The sequence below is a fragment of the Juglans regia genome, chromosome 1 (genome assembly GCF_001411555.2).
Source record: "Juglans regia cultivar Chandler chromosome 1, Walnut 2.0, whole genome shotgun sequence".
Taxonomy (NCBI): domain Eukaryota; kingdom Viridiplantae; phylum Streptophyta; class Magnoliopsida; order Fagales; family Juglandaceae; genus Juglans; species Juglans regia.
In genome coordinates this window covers 41,515,019-41,534,068 of record NC_049901.1, presented here as the reverse complement: position 1 = coordinate 41,534,068, position 19,050 = coordinate 41,515,019, and the positions used below count along the sequence as shown (strand labels likewise).

General features: G+C 29.3%; 1 protein-coding gene and 1 non-coding gene across 3 annotated transcripts; both read left to right on the top strand.

Moving 5' to 3' along the window:
* Positions 1-10,574: 10,574 nt before the first annotated feature.
* On the top strand, positions 10,575-14,397 carry LOC108995667. Of its 2 annotated transcripts, none has more exons than XM_018971271.2 (4): positions 10,575-10,861; positions 12,733-12,788; positions 13,033-13,330; positions 13,747-14,397. In XM_018971271.2, the coding sequence occupies exons 1-4, from the start codon at positions 10,792-10,794 to the stop codon at positions 14,058-14,060; spliced, it is 738 nt and encodes a 245-aa protein (XP_018826816.1). In that variant the 5' UTR covers positions 10,575-10,791; the 3' UTR covers positions 14,061-14,397. The 2 variants fall into 2 exon arrangements, with proteins under 2 accessions (XP_018826816.1, XP_018826818.1); XM_018971273.2 differs by having other exon boundaries at positions 10,577-10,861; positions 12,745-12,788.
* A 2,843-nt stretch (positions 14,398-17,240) lies between these two features.
* On the top strand, positions 17,241-17,314 carry TRNAR-UCG. The gene has a single exon. It is a non-coding gene; the product is annotated as a tRNA-Arg (tRNA).
* Positions 17,315-19,050: the final 1,736 nt, after the last annotated feature.

Below are 19,050 nucleotides of genomic sequence, written 5' to 3'. Positions count from 1 at the left end.
AAACATTCATATCGAGTAGAATGTAAATTTTTTGTACACGTATAAAAATGTTTGTTAAATATTTATTTTTTTTAACTGAAAATGCACCTTATCTATCAAAATCTTAGCATGTGGTTCAAAAAATGGAAGAATGATATTTTGTTTAGAATTATTATTATTATATTATTTTAGGAGAGGAATAACAATCGCATACCAAATAAATATCAAATCATGTGTTCCTACACCCACCTTCCTAAGTTTGGTAGATTCATAAAACATCCACATCAATCTTAATAATATCTTGACGTGGTCCCTTTATCTCACTACGACATGCTGCTTAAAAAATTAAAATAAGAAAAAATTTTATAGGGAAGAATTATATTATATATTTTTATTTAATTAATATGTAATTTATTATTTTATTTTTATTTTAATGTTTAAATATATATAAATATAATAATAAAAATAACAAATTATATATTAATTAGATGTATATATAATAAAAATAATATATCATATATTGATTAGGTGGATATACGTTGTATAAGTTACTTATTTCTCAAAAATAATATATCAAAAATTAAATTGCCAAAAAAGGTTTATTGTTTATTGTTTTTGTTTTTTATTCAAATCTACCAAAATACCATGTTATCAACAAAACAACCTGGTAGAAACGACATCGTCCTTTTAAGAACCTTATCAACACACGACGTGGTCATGTGGAAAGGATGACTTGTGTCCCGTGATGTTGAGAATTTCGTAAATGTTTTTGTCGTCTACGTTTTTTGTGCGTGAGGCTGAGGTGGCAGTTTATTCGGATAACTCTCACAAGGCGTATGTTAGACGCTTGCATTACGTGTCCGAATCGGCTTCTTCTCCACTATTATTTATTTTATTTTAATAATCTTTTTATATAAAATTAAAATTCTCTTCCTCTTTTCAACCTTTCTTTTTCTTTATTTTATTTTTTTTCTCAGGGTGATTTTGTGAATAATGTAAGTCCGTATGATACGTAAATAATTTCATTTCATCACATCTTATTTTATTTCATTATTAAATTTTTTATAAAAATTATATTAAATAATTCAAATTTTTTAAATTTTAAAATAATAATAATATTAAAATAATATTTTAATAATATTTATTTAAATTTTAATTTTAATTTAAAATCGTCTCGTCTCACCTCACCTCACCTCACCGCCTTCGTGATACTTGTAAAGGTGGCCCACAAGTTATATTCTGATTATCGCTAGCGTTACATCACCGTAGAAAAGATTCTCATATTCGAGTTGAATAAAAAATAAAATATTCAAAGATTCCTGTTTCAATAATACATCAAAGAATGCTATAAAAATATATTTTAGTTTAAATTTTCTAAAGTTGCATTCGAATAAAATGAATTTGGATTTATATTTAAATTTTAAATTAATCATTAAGTCTAAGGCAGGTTTGGAGCACAAGATAAAATATAAAATTTTCATCTCATCTCATCTCATCATTACACCTTTTTCAAATCTCTATATAAAATATATTAAACAATTCAACTTTTTTAAATCTCAATACACATTTTTCAAATCCTAAAACAATAATAATATTAAAGCATAATATTTTAAATTTCAAAACAAAACACAAAATTTTCATCCCACCTTCCAAACTTACCTTAAGACTCTTAAGATTTTAAAACTTTAAGGAAAATATTATATATATTTATAATTTTACTTACATAATAATACGTGCTAATGTGTCCGCCGTTGAAAATGACGAAAATTTAAAATTTAAAATTTAAAATTTAAAATTTGATATTCTAAATTTCAAATTAAAAAGGAGAATACACATAAAATCGTATGGGCATATTATTCAATTTTTAAATCTTGTTTAGTTTTTGTAGAAATCTAAATATAGATTTTAATATATGATTCAGATAGGAGATCTGGATTATAAAAGCCTAACGCACCATAAATTATATTCAATCCTTAAAATGTTATTTTCACCGGTTTTTTACAAGCGCATGGTATAGTTGGTCCATGAAAAATTATTGAACAAAACTTTCATTTCTAAGCTTTATGCTAACTGTGGATTTCATAATTCATTATCTCAGATTCTCAATGGTGGATATGGTATCTAGACTTTAGAATTAAAAGCTTGTTTTAAATACTTTATTTTAAAAATTTTTATACCCAATTAAAATGTCACGTATATTTAAATTTATAATAAAAATAATTTTATAATTTAATATATGTTAATTTATAAAACATTTTTTTAATAGACATATCATGTCATAATGAAATCGTGCGAGTACGCGAGTAGAGGCTTCTTTTTTACCAGTCAATGTGTGTGTTCAACTTGGAATGCCTCGAGCTTTATAGAAAGCTGTAAACTTGTCTGAGAAGTTACACAAAAGTGCTTTTCATAGCCTGGTTTAAAAACTCGAAAGTGTTCGTTTGGCAAAGCAAAAGTAACAAGTCTTCTGGACTCGTTTATTTTTATTTTCATCTCCATTTCATTTTATATAATTATATCAAATTATTCTAATTTTTTTAAAATTTTTAAATAAAATTAATATTAAAAAAATATAATCAAAATAAGTAAAACAGTGTCTGTTTTGACGAATCTTCTGGGAGTATGAGTATTTGTTCCCTACTCTTCTTCTGAAATGACTCGATGAAGATAGACACTGTGAAAAATGAGTTTGGTAGCATCAACCTTATCATAAATATGTTTGATGACTAAAGATTTTGTGAGAAGTAAAATACTGGAATAAAATTAGAGATTCTAATAATATTTTTTTTAATATTTAACTTTGATTTTATCTTATCTCATCTGTGAAAATAAACGAGACAAATTAAACTTTTTTAAACACTACCTAATTTACGAGTAAATTAGGCTTTTCAAAAGTTTTAGGGACTTTAGAGATCAAGCCCTATCAATATATGCAAACATTGCTTGCATGCAGGGTGATAAAAGAACTTGAGTCTTGCTAGGGGAGAGTGGCCCCAACTATTTCTACCGAAAAAATGTAAAATGTAAAATGTATTTTTATTTTTTTGTTTTTTAGGCAATTTTTAAATTTTTTTAAACATTTAGAAAAATTCACAAACTCATTTAAAAATACTTCCTTAACAATTAAAAAAAATTAAATTAGTAGTTTTTGTCATCCTTGATGGATGCATCAGTTCTCAAAGAACTTTATTAGCATTAAACCGTAAACTATAAAGAATAATATAGATATAGTCTCAGAGTGTTTAAATTATATATATTTATTTTAAAAAATAAATATTTTACGCGAATTCAAGATTTATTCAATTATTTTTTTTAATACTCTAAAAGCAAATATCGTTTCAATAAGCCTAATATTATACAGTTTAGGACTTGTTTGAATTCGCAAGTCATCTCAGCTCATTTCAACTCATCTCACTACTATTCATTACTATTCAGCAACTTTAACTCACAAATCTCACTACTATTTACAACTTATCTAATTATTATTCACAATTCATCTCAACTCATCTCAGCTCATCTCAAATCATCTCAAGTCATCTTCGAATCCAAACATCCCCTAGACAATTTATATGACATTAATATTGGTGTAGACACAGTATATAGTAAGAAATTTCAACGGCGGAGTGAAAGGATAAGACTTGCTGAGAAAAAAGAAGAAGGATAAGACCTTTTTTATTAGAAAAAAAGAAAAGAAAAAGAAAGATAAGACTTTTCTGTCCTGGGTGGGTCAGTGGTCAGAGCGTGGGTCCGTCCCTAATCTTACGGCATTGTGCCTTTAATTTGTGGGTCCGGCTACGTTTAGATGTTTATATACTGATATGAATTGTGAATGGATCTCGTTAAGATATATTTAAATTTTTAAAATTTTTTTTTATGAGTATTAATTCGAGATGAGTTAAATTTTTTAATTTTATTTATTTAGTGATTAAAAAATTATTTTTTTAATAATATTATGAATATTTTTTTAATATTTAATGATATAAAAATAATTTTTTTTTATCCTTATCGGACTGTCTCGTGCTACACCGTCGGTGCGGTGGATGTAGCACTGCTCGTTAAATTAATACAACGTGGGACACAACATTCCAGAACCACTTGTTTCGTAGAATGTTGTTATTATCTCTTGACAGCAGCATTCGCGGTTTCAAATTACAGACTCGTCATTTCTTAAGCAGCTACGTAGTACGTACAAGTGGATCTGGTGGGGGCGAGTTGCCTTTAATTTGGGCTAAAAGCTAAGCAACTTCTCATTATATATTGACAATGGCATCCAATGCCAGGCCGCTTACGTTTAATCGTGATATGTCAAATTTATCGCGCCAAAAATTTTTTAGAATATAGAATTTTACTATTGCCTTTTAACTTCTTTAATATTTAGAAAGAAAAGTTGATCGTTCATTTAACAAAGTTATCTGCTGAGCTTTTGACGTGTAACTTCCGTATAATTTAATGAATGATCATATTTTATCAAAATGTCATTAAGATTCTTAATCATTTGACATGTAACTTTATTGTAGAATTTAATAAAAGATTATATTTTACCAAAAAGTCTTTAATAAACTCGTGGTTAGATACTTTGTTGAAGTTTATATTTTTCTTTAATCTTGATTTCTTGTTTTTCTCTAATCTTATATTTTTTTTTTCTAGACAAATAAGTAACTGATTTTTTAATTTATTTTTTATTTAAATTATTATGTCAAGTGTACTCTGAGACTAATGCACTCAGGACCGTTCCCTAATGTGTATACACACACAGAGGAAGGCTTATAACCAAGACTCATGAATTCTTTAACTTTTGATAATTTTATAGTCACACGAAATCACACTAAATTATTACAATTTAAATAATTAAATAAGAAATTTTAATTATAAATCGGTATAGATAAAACATTTTGTGCATATTTGAGATTACGGTAGAAAATATAACTTATAATTTTAGGACTTATAACTTAAATTATAAGTTCAACTATTAAACAATTATTTATTATTTGGTATATATGTGTTTAAAACAATTTCAAACGTGTTATATTTGTTTGGAAACAAATTGAAAAAGTTATTTTTAATATAAAACAACGATTATTTGATTTTTTTTTTATAGATCATGACCATATTTTTAAAAGTTTGAAAGTTGTATGGGTATTTTCACCCATTGACAATCTTTTTAAAATTCGAATTACGTTCCACATTATGCAAAAAAACACGTTTGAGGAAAAACATAAAAAATGTACTTTTTAAATTATTTGAGATTAAAAAGTACTTTAATATGTAATACTCAAACAATTTAATTTTCTATTAAATAGTTTTTAAGATTATTTAAACATTTTTTAAAACTCATAACGTAACCCCAATTAGAGCCTTAATAAAATGTTTATATGACATAATTTAATTTAAAAGTTTAAGTCTTATAAATTATATTTTATCATTTAAGCAATATTGAGAATATAATAACTCTAATTAAATATATAAGAATTATAATTTTAAAACATCCTATAACAAATTTATAGATATATCTATGTTATTATCATATCCAGTATCATAGAAGAAGGTAAGATAAGCATGACATGACGTGTTAGCACAAAGAATTTAATTGACAAAAGTGGACGGTTCCTTTGGCAAAGTAATCCTCCACCGTCGAATTTTAAAATCGATATATTTTGAATCATTTATATCAATGAGTTCAGTTGAATTGATTTTGGTTATCATTCAGAGATTGAATTATCTAAATTTTCAAATATTAAATTTAAAAATAATAATTCTTATTATAAACCTTTTAGGTAAAATAATTATATATATATATATAAATAAATCATGCAAGTTTCCTACCTAGAGCCAGCTACTCTGTCGCCGTCCGTTCAAAGTTACTGTCCATTTATTTTTTGTTTTGTTTTTTTTATCATTTCTCTTTTCACAAATTTTTAATATATTTAAATATTTTAAAAAAATAAAAAATATTTTAATACATTTAAAATTACTTACTTAATTACTAAATAAATAAATAACAAACGGTCAGATGGAGCGATAACCTCGGAGGGCAAAGTAGTTTTTACTTCCTACCTACATACGGAAGTGACCAATCCACCTTTTAAATTTTTGTTAATTTCTTTTTAAAGCTTTTGGTTGTGTTTGAATGTTGAAGTGAGTTGAGTTGAGTTGAGTTGATAAAATATTATTAGAATATTATTTTTTAATATTATTATTATTTTAAAATTTAAAAAAATTGAATTGTTTATTATATTTTATATTAAAATTTGAAAAAGTTGTAATAATGAGTTGAGATAAGTTGAGATGAGTTTAGACCCGACAACAAAAAAAACAAAATATAAAAATAACTTATTTGGATAATTATGAAAAAATAAAAAATAAATAAATATATATTGAAAAAAATGGATATTTTTAATTTTATATTAAAATGAAGCTAGGGAATACTTATCCTTAACACAATGCATAGAAATAATGTAAAACAATATTATTTTTATAAGTTATTTTATAAAAATATATCTTAAAGATGATTATTTTATTTATTTGTCTCAATATATCTAAAAGTAAAAATAACAAGTGTGGTCTCCACGGACCATGGACTTTTGTGTCTTGATTGGCAGTAGTTGTAACTTGTTATCCTTGGCACGATGCATAAAAATAATGTAAAAGCAACTATAGCGTCTTGTTAGTTGTTATTCATGTAAGATTAGGTTTTTATTTGTTTTGTCACGGAATTTTGAACTACACCTAGTCGTATGCAAATCAAACTTAAAGACTATATTTTATATAGCATTTAGCTATTATTATGCATTCAATGTTACATATTAATCCTCTCAAAAATTTATACTATTATTATTATTATTATTATTTACTTATTGTAATTAAAAAAAAAACAAAACAAAAAAACAGTCCAAAATGTATTGCTCTTAGAGGAGTATGGGAAAATTGTCTACTATGACTGGGGAAGAAATCAAAGGTTCCACCATAAAAAATAAAATCTTTAGTGTGTTAGTCCCGGATGTATCTGACATAATGATTTAAATAAAAAGAAAAATTGAAAAAGGTAGTAGCTTATTTGTCTAGGTAAAAAAAATACAAGATTAAAGAAAGATAAAAAATCAAGATTAAAAAAAATCTAAAGTTCAACAAAGTATCTAACCGTGGAGCTATTAATGACCTTTTGGTAAAATATGATTATTCATTAAATTCTACAATGAAACTACACGTCAGGGGTCTTAGGACATTTTGGTAAAACATGATCCTTTATTAAATTTTACAAAGAAATTACATGTCAAATGATCAAAAGTTTTAAGGGTCTTTTGATAAAACATGACTTAACGGAAAAATAACTTTTTTATATGAAGATAAATGATTTAGCCACAAAAGAATTTCATAAAAATAAATTTATAAATTAATGAGACTTGATATGACACATCAGATTGTAAAATAAATATAATGTATCATATGAAACTATACAAGTTTATATGTTTATATTTTGTGATTTTTTTTTTTGGGTGTCTGCAACGCTTATCCTATCTAAATGTGATACGGAATACTAACTAATTTGTTAAACGAAACCCACAATGTGCTTATATTTAATCAGAAACATATGAAATTAAAAAACAATGATGGAATAGCAAAATGTTATACGCTACAATGTTCGACTTTATAAAGACAGTTCGAAAATGAAAATGACTCGTCGAGTTTGAAAGCAATGTCGATAGATTGTTTTGAACGGTTTCTTCATGCTCACTTTTATTGGTCGGCTTCATGCACATTTTGGGCCACCTGATTTCGAACCCAAATTTAGGCATATGGGCCACCTTATTAGGCCTTTATAAAAAAAAAAACCCCCCGATAAAACTTAGATAATTTTATAAACTGACGTTGATTCATGTGATTTATTAAATTTATTTTTTTAGACACAAACAAACAAAGCTCGTGTAGTCTTTTTTGAACACAAACAATTTTTGTTGTACCACTTACAAGGTCTCCTCTTAGAGCACTTTCATTGGATTAGTTAAAGTTAAAATACATTTTTGATGAATGTAAGATGAATTTAGCATTTAACTATTACATTCACATAATTTTCTACATTGGAATAACTATTTTTTCATTATATGACAATGAAATAATATAAGATAAATTTAACTTTGACTATTCATATCAAATCTCCACATTAGATTATCCATTTATTCATTATATAGTAATGAGTAATTAATAATTTTGAAAATTTTTTAATTTTTTTAATTATGAATTTATTTTATTTTATCATATTTTACTATTTATAATATTATATATTAATTAGTAATTGTATTCTAATTATATTTTTTCAATTGTCATTTAAAATGGAGAGATAAATAATTGATATTAAAAAGAGAGAGAATAAAAGAATATAAAATAGATTTGATGCATGAATAATTTCTTTCAAATTTGAAAATTATTTTAGATATTACTGTAGCTATATTCTAAATATTTGGAATATAGCTATTTCAATGTGAACTATTTTATGACTTAATAGCTAAATTCTCATTGGATTAGCTTTTTAGCTAATCCAATTAGAATGCTCTAGGTAGATTTGTATAATTACTCATTTAAAAAATGAGGAGTCGTCCAAAGTTATAAAAAATTTACGTAAAAGTAATTTCATAAACTAACGTCGATTTATGTGATTTATTAGATTTATTTTATAATAAAAATAACTTTATAATATGATGAATCATATAAAACTAAATCAATTTGTTAGATTATTTTTGTGTATTTTTATTTTTTATAACTAGAGTATTTCTCTTATACAATTTGTAAGGTCCCCTCCTCCCCATATATCCCAGCCATTGGAGGAGCCTATGATAATGCCACGAAGAAGACGACTTCGATGGAGTGGAGCTGGAAGCCTGGAATATACATAGACCTCTGAATTTAAACGAGAGAGGAACAAAATGAGAGCTGAGGTATACATAGACATTTAAACAATTGTAACGATATACTTTTATAACTCTTTTCTAACTATTTTATGACTCATTTTATTATAAATCAATATAATAAAGTTATTTTATTAGAAATGTTTTCGTTTTTATATAATTACCATGCATTTAAAATGAATGTATATATATAAAATACTTGTCCAAAAAAATAAATGTATAAAATAATTATAAATCTATCAACTTGCTATGAAAAATGAAGGATAGTGTATATAGTTTCAAGGGTGGAACCAAAAACCAAAGAAAAATGCTTATTGCAATTGCGTGGGGGAGTTAGCGTGCAATCGTGGCCTATCTGAAAAATGAAACAGTTTCATTTTATTGGCAAAACATGTCGTTTTGGCAAAACACCCCTTTCTCCCATTCTGATTGTTTTTCCTTCACTCTGAAGCTTCTTTTCCTTTTTTCCATAAAGAAAACTTCATTTCCAATCACCATGCCCTTCTTCATCTTTGCAGTTCCAAAAACTTCATTCTTGTCTTCTGCCTTCTTTGCAATCTGAACCTTTGCTGCCCTGCCAAGATGCAAGACTATATATACAATACTTGAGTTTTGCATTTTCCATATGCAGCAAGCTTCCGTGCCTGCAAATCATAAGTAAAAATATTTAGATAACTCCCATAGTATTCAAATGTAAAGGGAATAAGATATAAACGACAACCAATTTCTCGTCCTAAAACTAGATCTACACTTTGCCTCTTCTAGCATGTCATGACTGGAGCTCGTTGGGAAATATCAATGTTAAACAATCAATAAAGAAAATTGAAAAAAAAAAAAATACCACGATGTGCCGAAGTATGGGTTTACGAACCGAGTGAGAGGAAGAGAACAAATCAATTGGTACATATCGTTCACAAATTTTGCAATCAATCGGTTCTTTGCTTGTGAAGAAGAGTCATAGAAAGCTACTTTGATTTTTCGTCGTTCAATTCTTTGCTTGAAGAAGAGTCATAGAAAGCCATGAAATATAAAAAGAGAATTTTACATGAGCATGGAATAAAAAAAAGAGTGAAAATATTTTCGCTTATTTGCTTAAAACTAGTGAAAAATGGAGGAAAAAAAGAAAAACGTCTAGTTTATAGAAGAAATTCGGAAGGCTCTATTCCTAAATCTATCATCTTAATATATATTCTTTTAATTTAGTTGAGGTGGCACCGACTGCACAGCAATTGCAAGCAGCCGACTCTCTTTAGAAAAACTGAAACCAAAAGCATGGGCAAAAAAAGTGAGCCGCATGAAAAAATAATATGAATTCCACTTTTTGAGACTCGTATGCCAATAAATTAATAACCAGAAATGTTTTGGTTTCGAATTTGTATCTCAAATGAAAATTTTTTTTAATTTAGTAATTAAAGAAAATTTTTTAAATAATTTTTTAAATTTTTTATTTTTTAAAAATATTTATAATAATTAAAATATATATATAAAAAAATAAAATAAAATATACCAATATTCGAGACGGTTCCTTGCACCACTTTTTGGGTTCCCAACTTCCCGTAGCATAGCTCATAACTTAAAGAGAAAGGGTGGGGTTTGTATTTGACACGTGCTCCCTATCTTAAAGCGAGGATGACGTGGGCGGGTGTTAGCAAACACTCTCTCAGTCGCACGTTTTTTTTTTCTTTCTGCCAAAAATTGCCCTCCCTCTCTCTCTGACAGCTCTGAATTTCGTGACCGTACGTACGTACACACCAGCACTGCTCCAACACCGCCAAGCCAGAGAGAGAGAGAGAGAGAGAGATACCACAAAATCGAAACCAGTATTTTTGCTGGTCTATCTCAGCCGCTACCTCTCTTTTGCTGCTTTTACTGTTAATTATATAATTTTGTTGTTGTTGTCGTCGTCGTTGTTATGGGGAAGAAAAAGAGAATTCCAAATCAGAGCGACACCCAACCTCCCATTTCGCGTTCTCCTTCTTCGGGTAGGTTTCTTTCCTTTCTCTTTCTTTCTTTCTTTCTTTTTGACAGCACTTGGATGGCTGCGTTTGGTTCCTGAGAAATAATGCTGGAAAAGTCCTTGAATTTCTTGAAAGTTTTACAACTTTTATCAGGCGCAAATTTAGTTGAGGTCTTTTTGTTTTTCGTTTTCATTTTCACTTGTTTCCCAGAAAGAAAAAGATGAGGAAATATGTTGGTCCGATTCCGATGGGGGTTTTAGGGGTTTTTTTAGGGCTTCACGATCTATGTGCTTATTTGTCTCATCGTTTTAGTCTCTCTTAATAAATGAGGTTCCACTGGTTTTTGATCAATGGGGATTTTGTTTTTCTTTGGCTTTCTTTATTTTTTCAGCGTAATGGAAGTACCAACTAGAAGCTGTTAATTGAAGCAATTAGTATATTGATGGAAAACTACGTTTTATTGATTCATTTCATAACTGGTGCTATAGAAATCGGCCCACTATTTTGCGTAGGGATTTGGACAATAAAGAAAGGTCAATTTATTCGGGCATTTCATTTTTTTTTTCTTTTTGAAAAAATAAGTCGAATTACTTTGAGCTGTTCAGAGTCCAGACGCACTCAAAATATGTTTTTAAATTTTCAAAAGTTCGAAAGAAGGAAACTCTCGATGGTGCTTTCTGAGCAAATAAGCTCCATTTCTATTGCAGCCAAACCACCTTATCTGCTGTTTTGTACTTTTAAAGGCATAGCTATTTCGCACTGGCTTATTAATCTTCTTTGGCTATAATTGGAACTACACAGGCTCCAGCATAATCTCACATTGTCCCCTGACCATTCTCATGTTACGTATAAATATAGCATTTTTGCACGCTACTTTTCCTGGTCCTTCCTCGAGGATTTGAAATAAAAATTCTCCTATCTTTGTTTTTCTTTCCAACCATTTGACATGATAATCAACAATTAAGCTACGCAAAAACTCTAGGTGACTATTCTTTGGTATTTGGTTAATGCTCCTTCCACTTGCCAATGCTGCTACTTCTGTTATTAGATAATTGATGGAGTTTTGCCCTTGTATTTTGATTTTAGAGTCCTTGTATAGAGAGTCCTTGTTCATTACTCAAATTACTGGCCCTGCATATTTCCACTCTCATGTTGTGACTTGGTGATTGGTTTTTGCTTTTGACATGGAGCTACTAGGCTTATTTTGGGGCAATTGCAAATTTCGTTAACGTCATCTTTACCTGTTGGTCACAATTCATTTGCTGTGCCCCATATTTTTTGGGTGGTCAAAGTTGTTAGTTTTTGTTCCTGTTATTAGTAGTTAGGTGTTACTCTTGTATTCAACCTATGTACTTGGGTCATGCCTATAATCTTTTACGATATATCCTGATTACCTTTTAAATTTTTTTTTGTTCCTGTTTTGTATTCTATACCACATGAAGAATGGAATTAATCTGAAATTTAAATTTGGTGAAGAAGCCACTGTCTTGATCTTGGGGTTGGTGGCCTATTGAGCTTGGAAGAGGAAAAACATTATATACAATGAACCAAAGAATCTGATATGGACAATGCTAGGGATGTGCACCCCAAATATGCACACTAGTGCAAATGAGTTTTTTTGTTTTTTTTTTAAGTATTTTTTAAACATTCTTAACCATTTAGAGAATAAAAAATATAAATTCACTAATAGTCATTTCTTTAACCATTAAGGAATATATATATATATATATATATTTATATATGAGTGGGCACATTTGGTGGGCATATTTGGGAGTCATACTATCATTTTCCATCTGATATTAGCTGGCAGTTTGCTTGTTTTTTTCTCAACTGTTAATCACATATTATCTTAGATATAAGAAAATGGAGTGCAAATGATCATTGTTTTCCTGTAGGTAATATTGCAGATACCATGCCTTGCTCCTCAGGGACGGAATTAATGTCAGAAGAGGTTAACTCTCTCTCTCTCTCTGTTTCTTTTTTAAATGTAATTACCAATTCCAGGTTTTAACCTTTTTACACTGTTTCCTTCCTCTCATGTTAATACTGGAGATTGATTCCACGAGACAGTTTTGGCTTTGATGACAATTAGGATACAGAGATTCTACTTCTACACTATTACTTAACAGCATTTTCTATTTCCCCCCTTTTCATTCATGCATAGTTTTCTCATTATATTCTTATCTGTTTTGCAGAAACCTTTGCTTTCTGTTGATGCCAGTGAACTAAATACTCTCTCACCTGTCTGGGATGTTAAGGATAATTCTATGAAGCTACTAAATGCCCATCCTGCTACTGCACATCATCATCAGAATCTTGGTCGTTCTATATTTTTGAAGCATTCTCGTTATCACTATGGCCATCAGTACTTTCGGCGCAATTCAGCTAGTCATACCAATGCATCTTCTCGGGGCAAAGGTGCTTTTTCACGCGATGAGAGACTGTCCTTCAAGTTGGCCACTCAATGTAACCCACAGACTGGATATCATTCAGGTTCATTTTTATTTTAGTTGTTAATTCTGTTCGATTTTACCATGTTTCTATTTCTTTTGAAGGAAGTCACATCAAGGAAAAAACATTTGTTCCACTTGATGAGGTGTCCGGCTTTATATGATACTGGTGCTTAAAAAAATATTATCACTGCCAAACTAATGCTCTATGTGATGAATGGTATACATGTAGCCAGTTAATCTTCAAGAAAACAAAAGTTATATTCCTTTGTGATGGGATTACTACAGTTTCCGCCTTTTACAGTTTCAGAAGCTAATAAAAAAAAAAAAAAACAAAAGTCAGATTATCCCTGTGCTTGAAACATGAAAAAAAAGTTCTGTGAAAAGATCTTGTTTGGACTTACATTTTCCATTACTATCAATAATCTAAAGTGACTTCATTTTCCAATATTATTCCAGAAATTAGGGGGAAGGAAATTTGCAGGCCAGAAAGACTTCGGTCCAGCTCCTTGGTAATGGATGCAGCAGCATCATCAGATGCAGTGAAGATGGTATGTGGGCTTTGTCAGACGCCATTGAGACGAAAACCTTATTTTCTTGGAAGTACACTGTCTTCTGGCGAACTATCTGTGGTGGCAGTTTTAGTTTGTGGTCATGTTTATCACGCAGAATGCTTAGAGCAGAAAACATGCCTTGAAGATAGACGTGACCCGCCCTGCCCATTATGTCTGGGATTGCCGCCCAAAGAAGACAACTCGGGAGGACAGGAATAACTGTAGAATATATTCTACTTTACACCAATGAAACTGATTATCTGGAGCAGGCGATACAGACTTAGATCAGCAGATGGAAAACTTGGATGGAAATATAACCAGTTGGGCTTTTAAATTTGGCCATACGTTCTATTGCAACTATAGTAGTTTACAAAGTGTTGAAGTCCTATATATTTCAGTAACTAGGACTTATTGCAAGATCATCAATAGGAAGATCATAGGGATGAGCTTATGTTGTTGAAGAGACGGATGTTATAGATCACCTGTTTGCCTTTTTTTTCATGGAGGCACAGCAAATAATGTGATTTGAAATAGTTTCTAACATCTTCTTCCCCTACTAGTAGTACCCTGTATTCTATGTGAAAAGGACACCGAAATTGATCATGTCTTGGTTAGCAGTAGATGTCCAACACTGCAACCTCGAAACGAATGTGGCGGTCCCGCCGCGAAGATGATTGTTGAAACAATACATTGACAAGATTTTCAGAGACCCCAACAATGGATTTGGCTGGACTGGATTAAGCAGCTTCCGGATTATCAGTGCGTGGCAGTACAGGCGGAGTCAACAACAGCAGGACCAATGCTGGAATTGGCAGAAGTTGGTGCTGCAGCTCTACACAATGCAACAGGCAGAGCGGCAATAGCATGATGGGTTGCAGCAGAGGGGATGAAGTTGGCAATAGAAGGAACAGTTTCAGCTAGTTTTATTCCATTGGGCCTTCAAGTAATGATTAATAACTCACTGCAAATAGAACTTGCAAAAGTCCTGCAATCACCAGCCAATCATCAATCACTATCCAACATACAAAGTACAGAAACTCATCGTCCCCATCTTATTAAAAAGCAACAAGACTTTATTATTCAGAAAATACTTTATTATATCCAAATTCCACATTTCAGCAAATTTCAGTTTGAGATCATCAAACAGGGTTTCAAGATTGATATCTACTGCATCATGTGCCACTCCTACAGTATATGACCTCGTTCCATCCTGATCATTTTAATTAATAAAAGCTTTCTTCCCCTTGCCATTGTAAATTGTAATCTTGATCTCCAATCACCAGTTTTCCATCCTTATCTATTGTCATTGTCTACATTCTCTGCTTAGTGAAGGTAATAATGACCACATATACGAAGGCCAATCATGCCCATACTTGGTGTGCAAGAAGGTTAAAATCTCTTCATTTTGTCTACAAAAGGGTGCAGTGAAATGGGAGGACATGACCACACTCTCCACAATACATACAATGCTCTTTTCAAATGGATTTGAATTCAAGATGAAATTCAATGATCAATAATGGAAAAATCCTATTACCATGGTGAATAACATACTGAGAATACATCCATTTCTCCACTTAAAATAATAGTAATATCCTCAACATTGAATCTCAGAGTCAATGTTGGATTCGAAGATGACTTGAGATGAGCTGAGATGAGTTGAGATGGATTGTGAATAGTAATGAGATGAGTTGTGAATAGTAGTGAGATTTGTGAGTTAAAGTTGCTGAATAGTAATGAATAGTAGTGAGATGAGTTGAGATGAGTTGAGATGAGCTGAGATGACTTGCGAATCCAAACAAGCTCGTGAAAGCAAACACCAATAAATGATGTCCTTCTAAATCACCACCAACAATAGGTGAAAGTGACCTCGTTTGTTTTTGCAGATGTGAGAAATTAAGATTAAAATTAAAAGTTGAATAAAATATTAATAGACTATATTTTTTTAATATTCTTTTTATTTTAATATTTGAAAAAATTAAATTGTTTATTTTATTTTGTATATAAATTTAAGAAAGTTGTAATGATTATATGAGATGAGTTGAGAATGGTTGTAAAAACAAACGAGGCCATTGTCTTTAAAGAGTTACTAGAAATCTTGCCTTAGTTGCTTTTCTTCATTTATTCCATCCTTTTAGATCAAACACTAAATCAACCAAAACCCATTTTTACGAAAGCCAAGCAAAGCATAAAAAACAGTCTCTAAAAGAGGAAGGCATATTCCAATGATGATGGGTCATATATGTGACCCTCAAATTGTTTATCATAAATATATGAGTAATTCTATCTACAATCGTGAAGTGCGTAAACGTTATGTAATCGTTTTGATAAACAGTGAGATCTATTATTAAAAAATTAATTTTTTTCATGTGAGTCTTAATATTTTATTTATTTTTTTCAAAACGATTACATAACGGTTGCACAAATCATGATTGCAAATATATATTTTTTTAAATATATATACCCATAATAAGTAGAGAGGCCAAAGATCTTCGTTGTGGACAGTTCTCCTTCAAACAGTCTCCCAGTTCGACATAATCTACATTTTCCGACACGGACCAAACTAAACTATCTTACATCATTGATCACTCCATTTACGTGCGTTAATCTCAAGAAAAGATCAACATAAAGCCATAAAAGATCAGAACTTGATCCATTAACAGTACTTCACACATGGGATTGTAACGTCAATGATTAATGCAGTGCATTTCAACCAAGCAAGTGGGCTTACATAGTGCGAAGGCATCTATCTATTCATGACCCTATAAGAAAACTGAAAAAGTACCATGTTCTTGTCGAAGAGCATCTAATCATTGTTCTTATTATGTTATTTGAGAATATGCGCATAGAAATGATGAGAAACCATATTAATTAACTAAGACCGTGACAAAACACGTCAAGAAACAGAAGCAGTGAATCAGATTGCAAATCCCCAGATAAATCTATGTTAAAACGATGCCAGAAAAGCTATTGGTCTTTCTCAGGTGGTCAGCATGCAACGAAGTCAACCAATCCAAATGCCACCATCATCTAACCCATGAATCTTTGGTCCAAGGGTAGCCCCAGTGGGAGCTACCAGCAGTAAGAGTAGAGTTTTTCTTTATCCAAATCTCGAGTAACTACAAAAGATAATGATAAGTTTATTACCATCTTACTATTTTATAATGAATTTGAAATTTTTATTTTTTAATATTTTATTTTAAGTAGTTTTTTAACGTCCTTAATCATTAAAAGAAAATTAAAAAATAAATATTATTTTATTAATAATTACTTTTTTAACCATTAATTAAAAAAAATAAAAAAAAAAATAGTAAAAGAAGGATGGGAGGATAGTAATTATATATGGTGAATTATTTAAAAAATTAATATTACTTATATAATGTCCTCTTAAAAGAACAAACAGACCGCATAGCGCAGTGGATTAGCGCGTTTGACTTCGGATCAAAAGGTCGTGGGTTCGACTCCCACTGTGGTCGGTTACATCAATGTCTATTTGTTGTTTTTACTTTTTTCCTTTTTTGGTGTTTGCTATTTATGTATGCCTCTCTCTCTCTCTCTGTTGCCTCTTTTTTCCTACACGACTGGTCCTACAGATATTGAACCTCTGCTTAATAAAAGCAGGATTTGATGATGTTCAGAGCCACCGACTCCTCAGTCACCCTCATGAATTGTAACCCACACTATCCATATATATATCTGCCTATATTTAAAAGAGCGTATTATGTTACTATTTATTACTATTCATGATGAACAGTAAATCTAAATCAACTTTTTTTTTTTTTAATCTTATCTTATCTTATTAGTGTTCATCGACAGTATGATGAACGATGAATAATAAAGATTTTTTTTTTCTTTTTTTGTCCGTGTGAATGCCAATGTGCGACGTAATACCGCAATCGTGCATAGGGAATGAGAGAGGAAGAAAGAAAAAGTGAAAAAAATATTGATTTTTGAGTTTTAAATAATCAATAAAGAAGCTATTTTTTTTTTCTTCGCATGTTTTTTTCGCATATCCTATTACTGTTTATTATATCATACACTAAAAATCAACTTTAATTTATAAAATACTAATTTTTTAACATTAAATAAATGATGAAATTTTACTATACATTTTTAAGAGAAAAAAACTATCTAATTAATTTGAATTTTTAATATAATTTAAATTTCATAATAAATGATGAACATAAATAAATAATAATTTTATTCTTATACATTAGACTATTTTAATATTTGAAATTATACTTTATTTTTTTCTTCAATTTGACAGATGTGGCAAACGTGCTTTTTTTTATTAATTAGAAAATCTTACGCCATACAGGATTTTACACACGTACCACTAATTTCAAAATAATCAAGCCATTTATAAAATACTAATATTTCATCATTAAATAAATAATGAAATTTTGTTAAATATTTTTAAAAAAGTATAACTATATAAATAATTAGAGTTTTAACATAATTTAAATATGATAATATTCTTAATTAACTAAAGAGAACTGCTACAACTAATAAAAAAGTAACCTGAAAATGTGTCATGAATATGTATTTCATTTTTTTATTTTTCTTTTCTTTTTTTTCATGTATTTTTTTAATTATCATAAACATTTTTAAAAAAATAAAAAATTTACAACATCATTGGGTCAGGAGGGAATTGACAATCTATCTCTTCCCAAACAAAATTATTGAGTTCGAGGAAGAGATTAATAGATTCTTAGGTTTTCAGAAACTTTTATATATTTTTTAAAATATTATTTAAATATAAAATATTTTTTAATTTGTTAATCTAATCATTACAATTTTCTTAAATATAAATTTTTTAAATTTTAAAACAAAAACTACATTAAAAAATTATATTCCAATAATATTTTAACTTTTATAATATTTTTATTTTAACTTTTTTTCTCTCATTTTCTAAAATCAAATAAAACATCTTAATCCAAATAATTTTATATATTACTATTCACAAACCATGTCACTACTATTAATACATCGATCCAAATCATATCTAAGGATATGATGTCTACGTGTGTTGTTTTTTGAAAGATGAGGCTGCTGCTGGTACATTAAAATTTTTAAGATTTAAATCCAACCCTTCATTTTACCACTTCTTTTTTTTTTCTTCGGTTGGATTGCTTCGATTTATGCAGTGAAGTACTATCACTATCACAAAAATTCTCCACATCTCTTTTCACTTGTTAGGTGCAGAAATTGA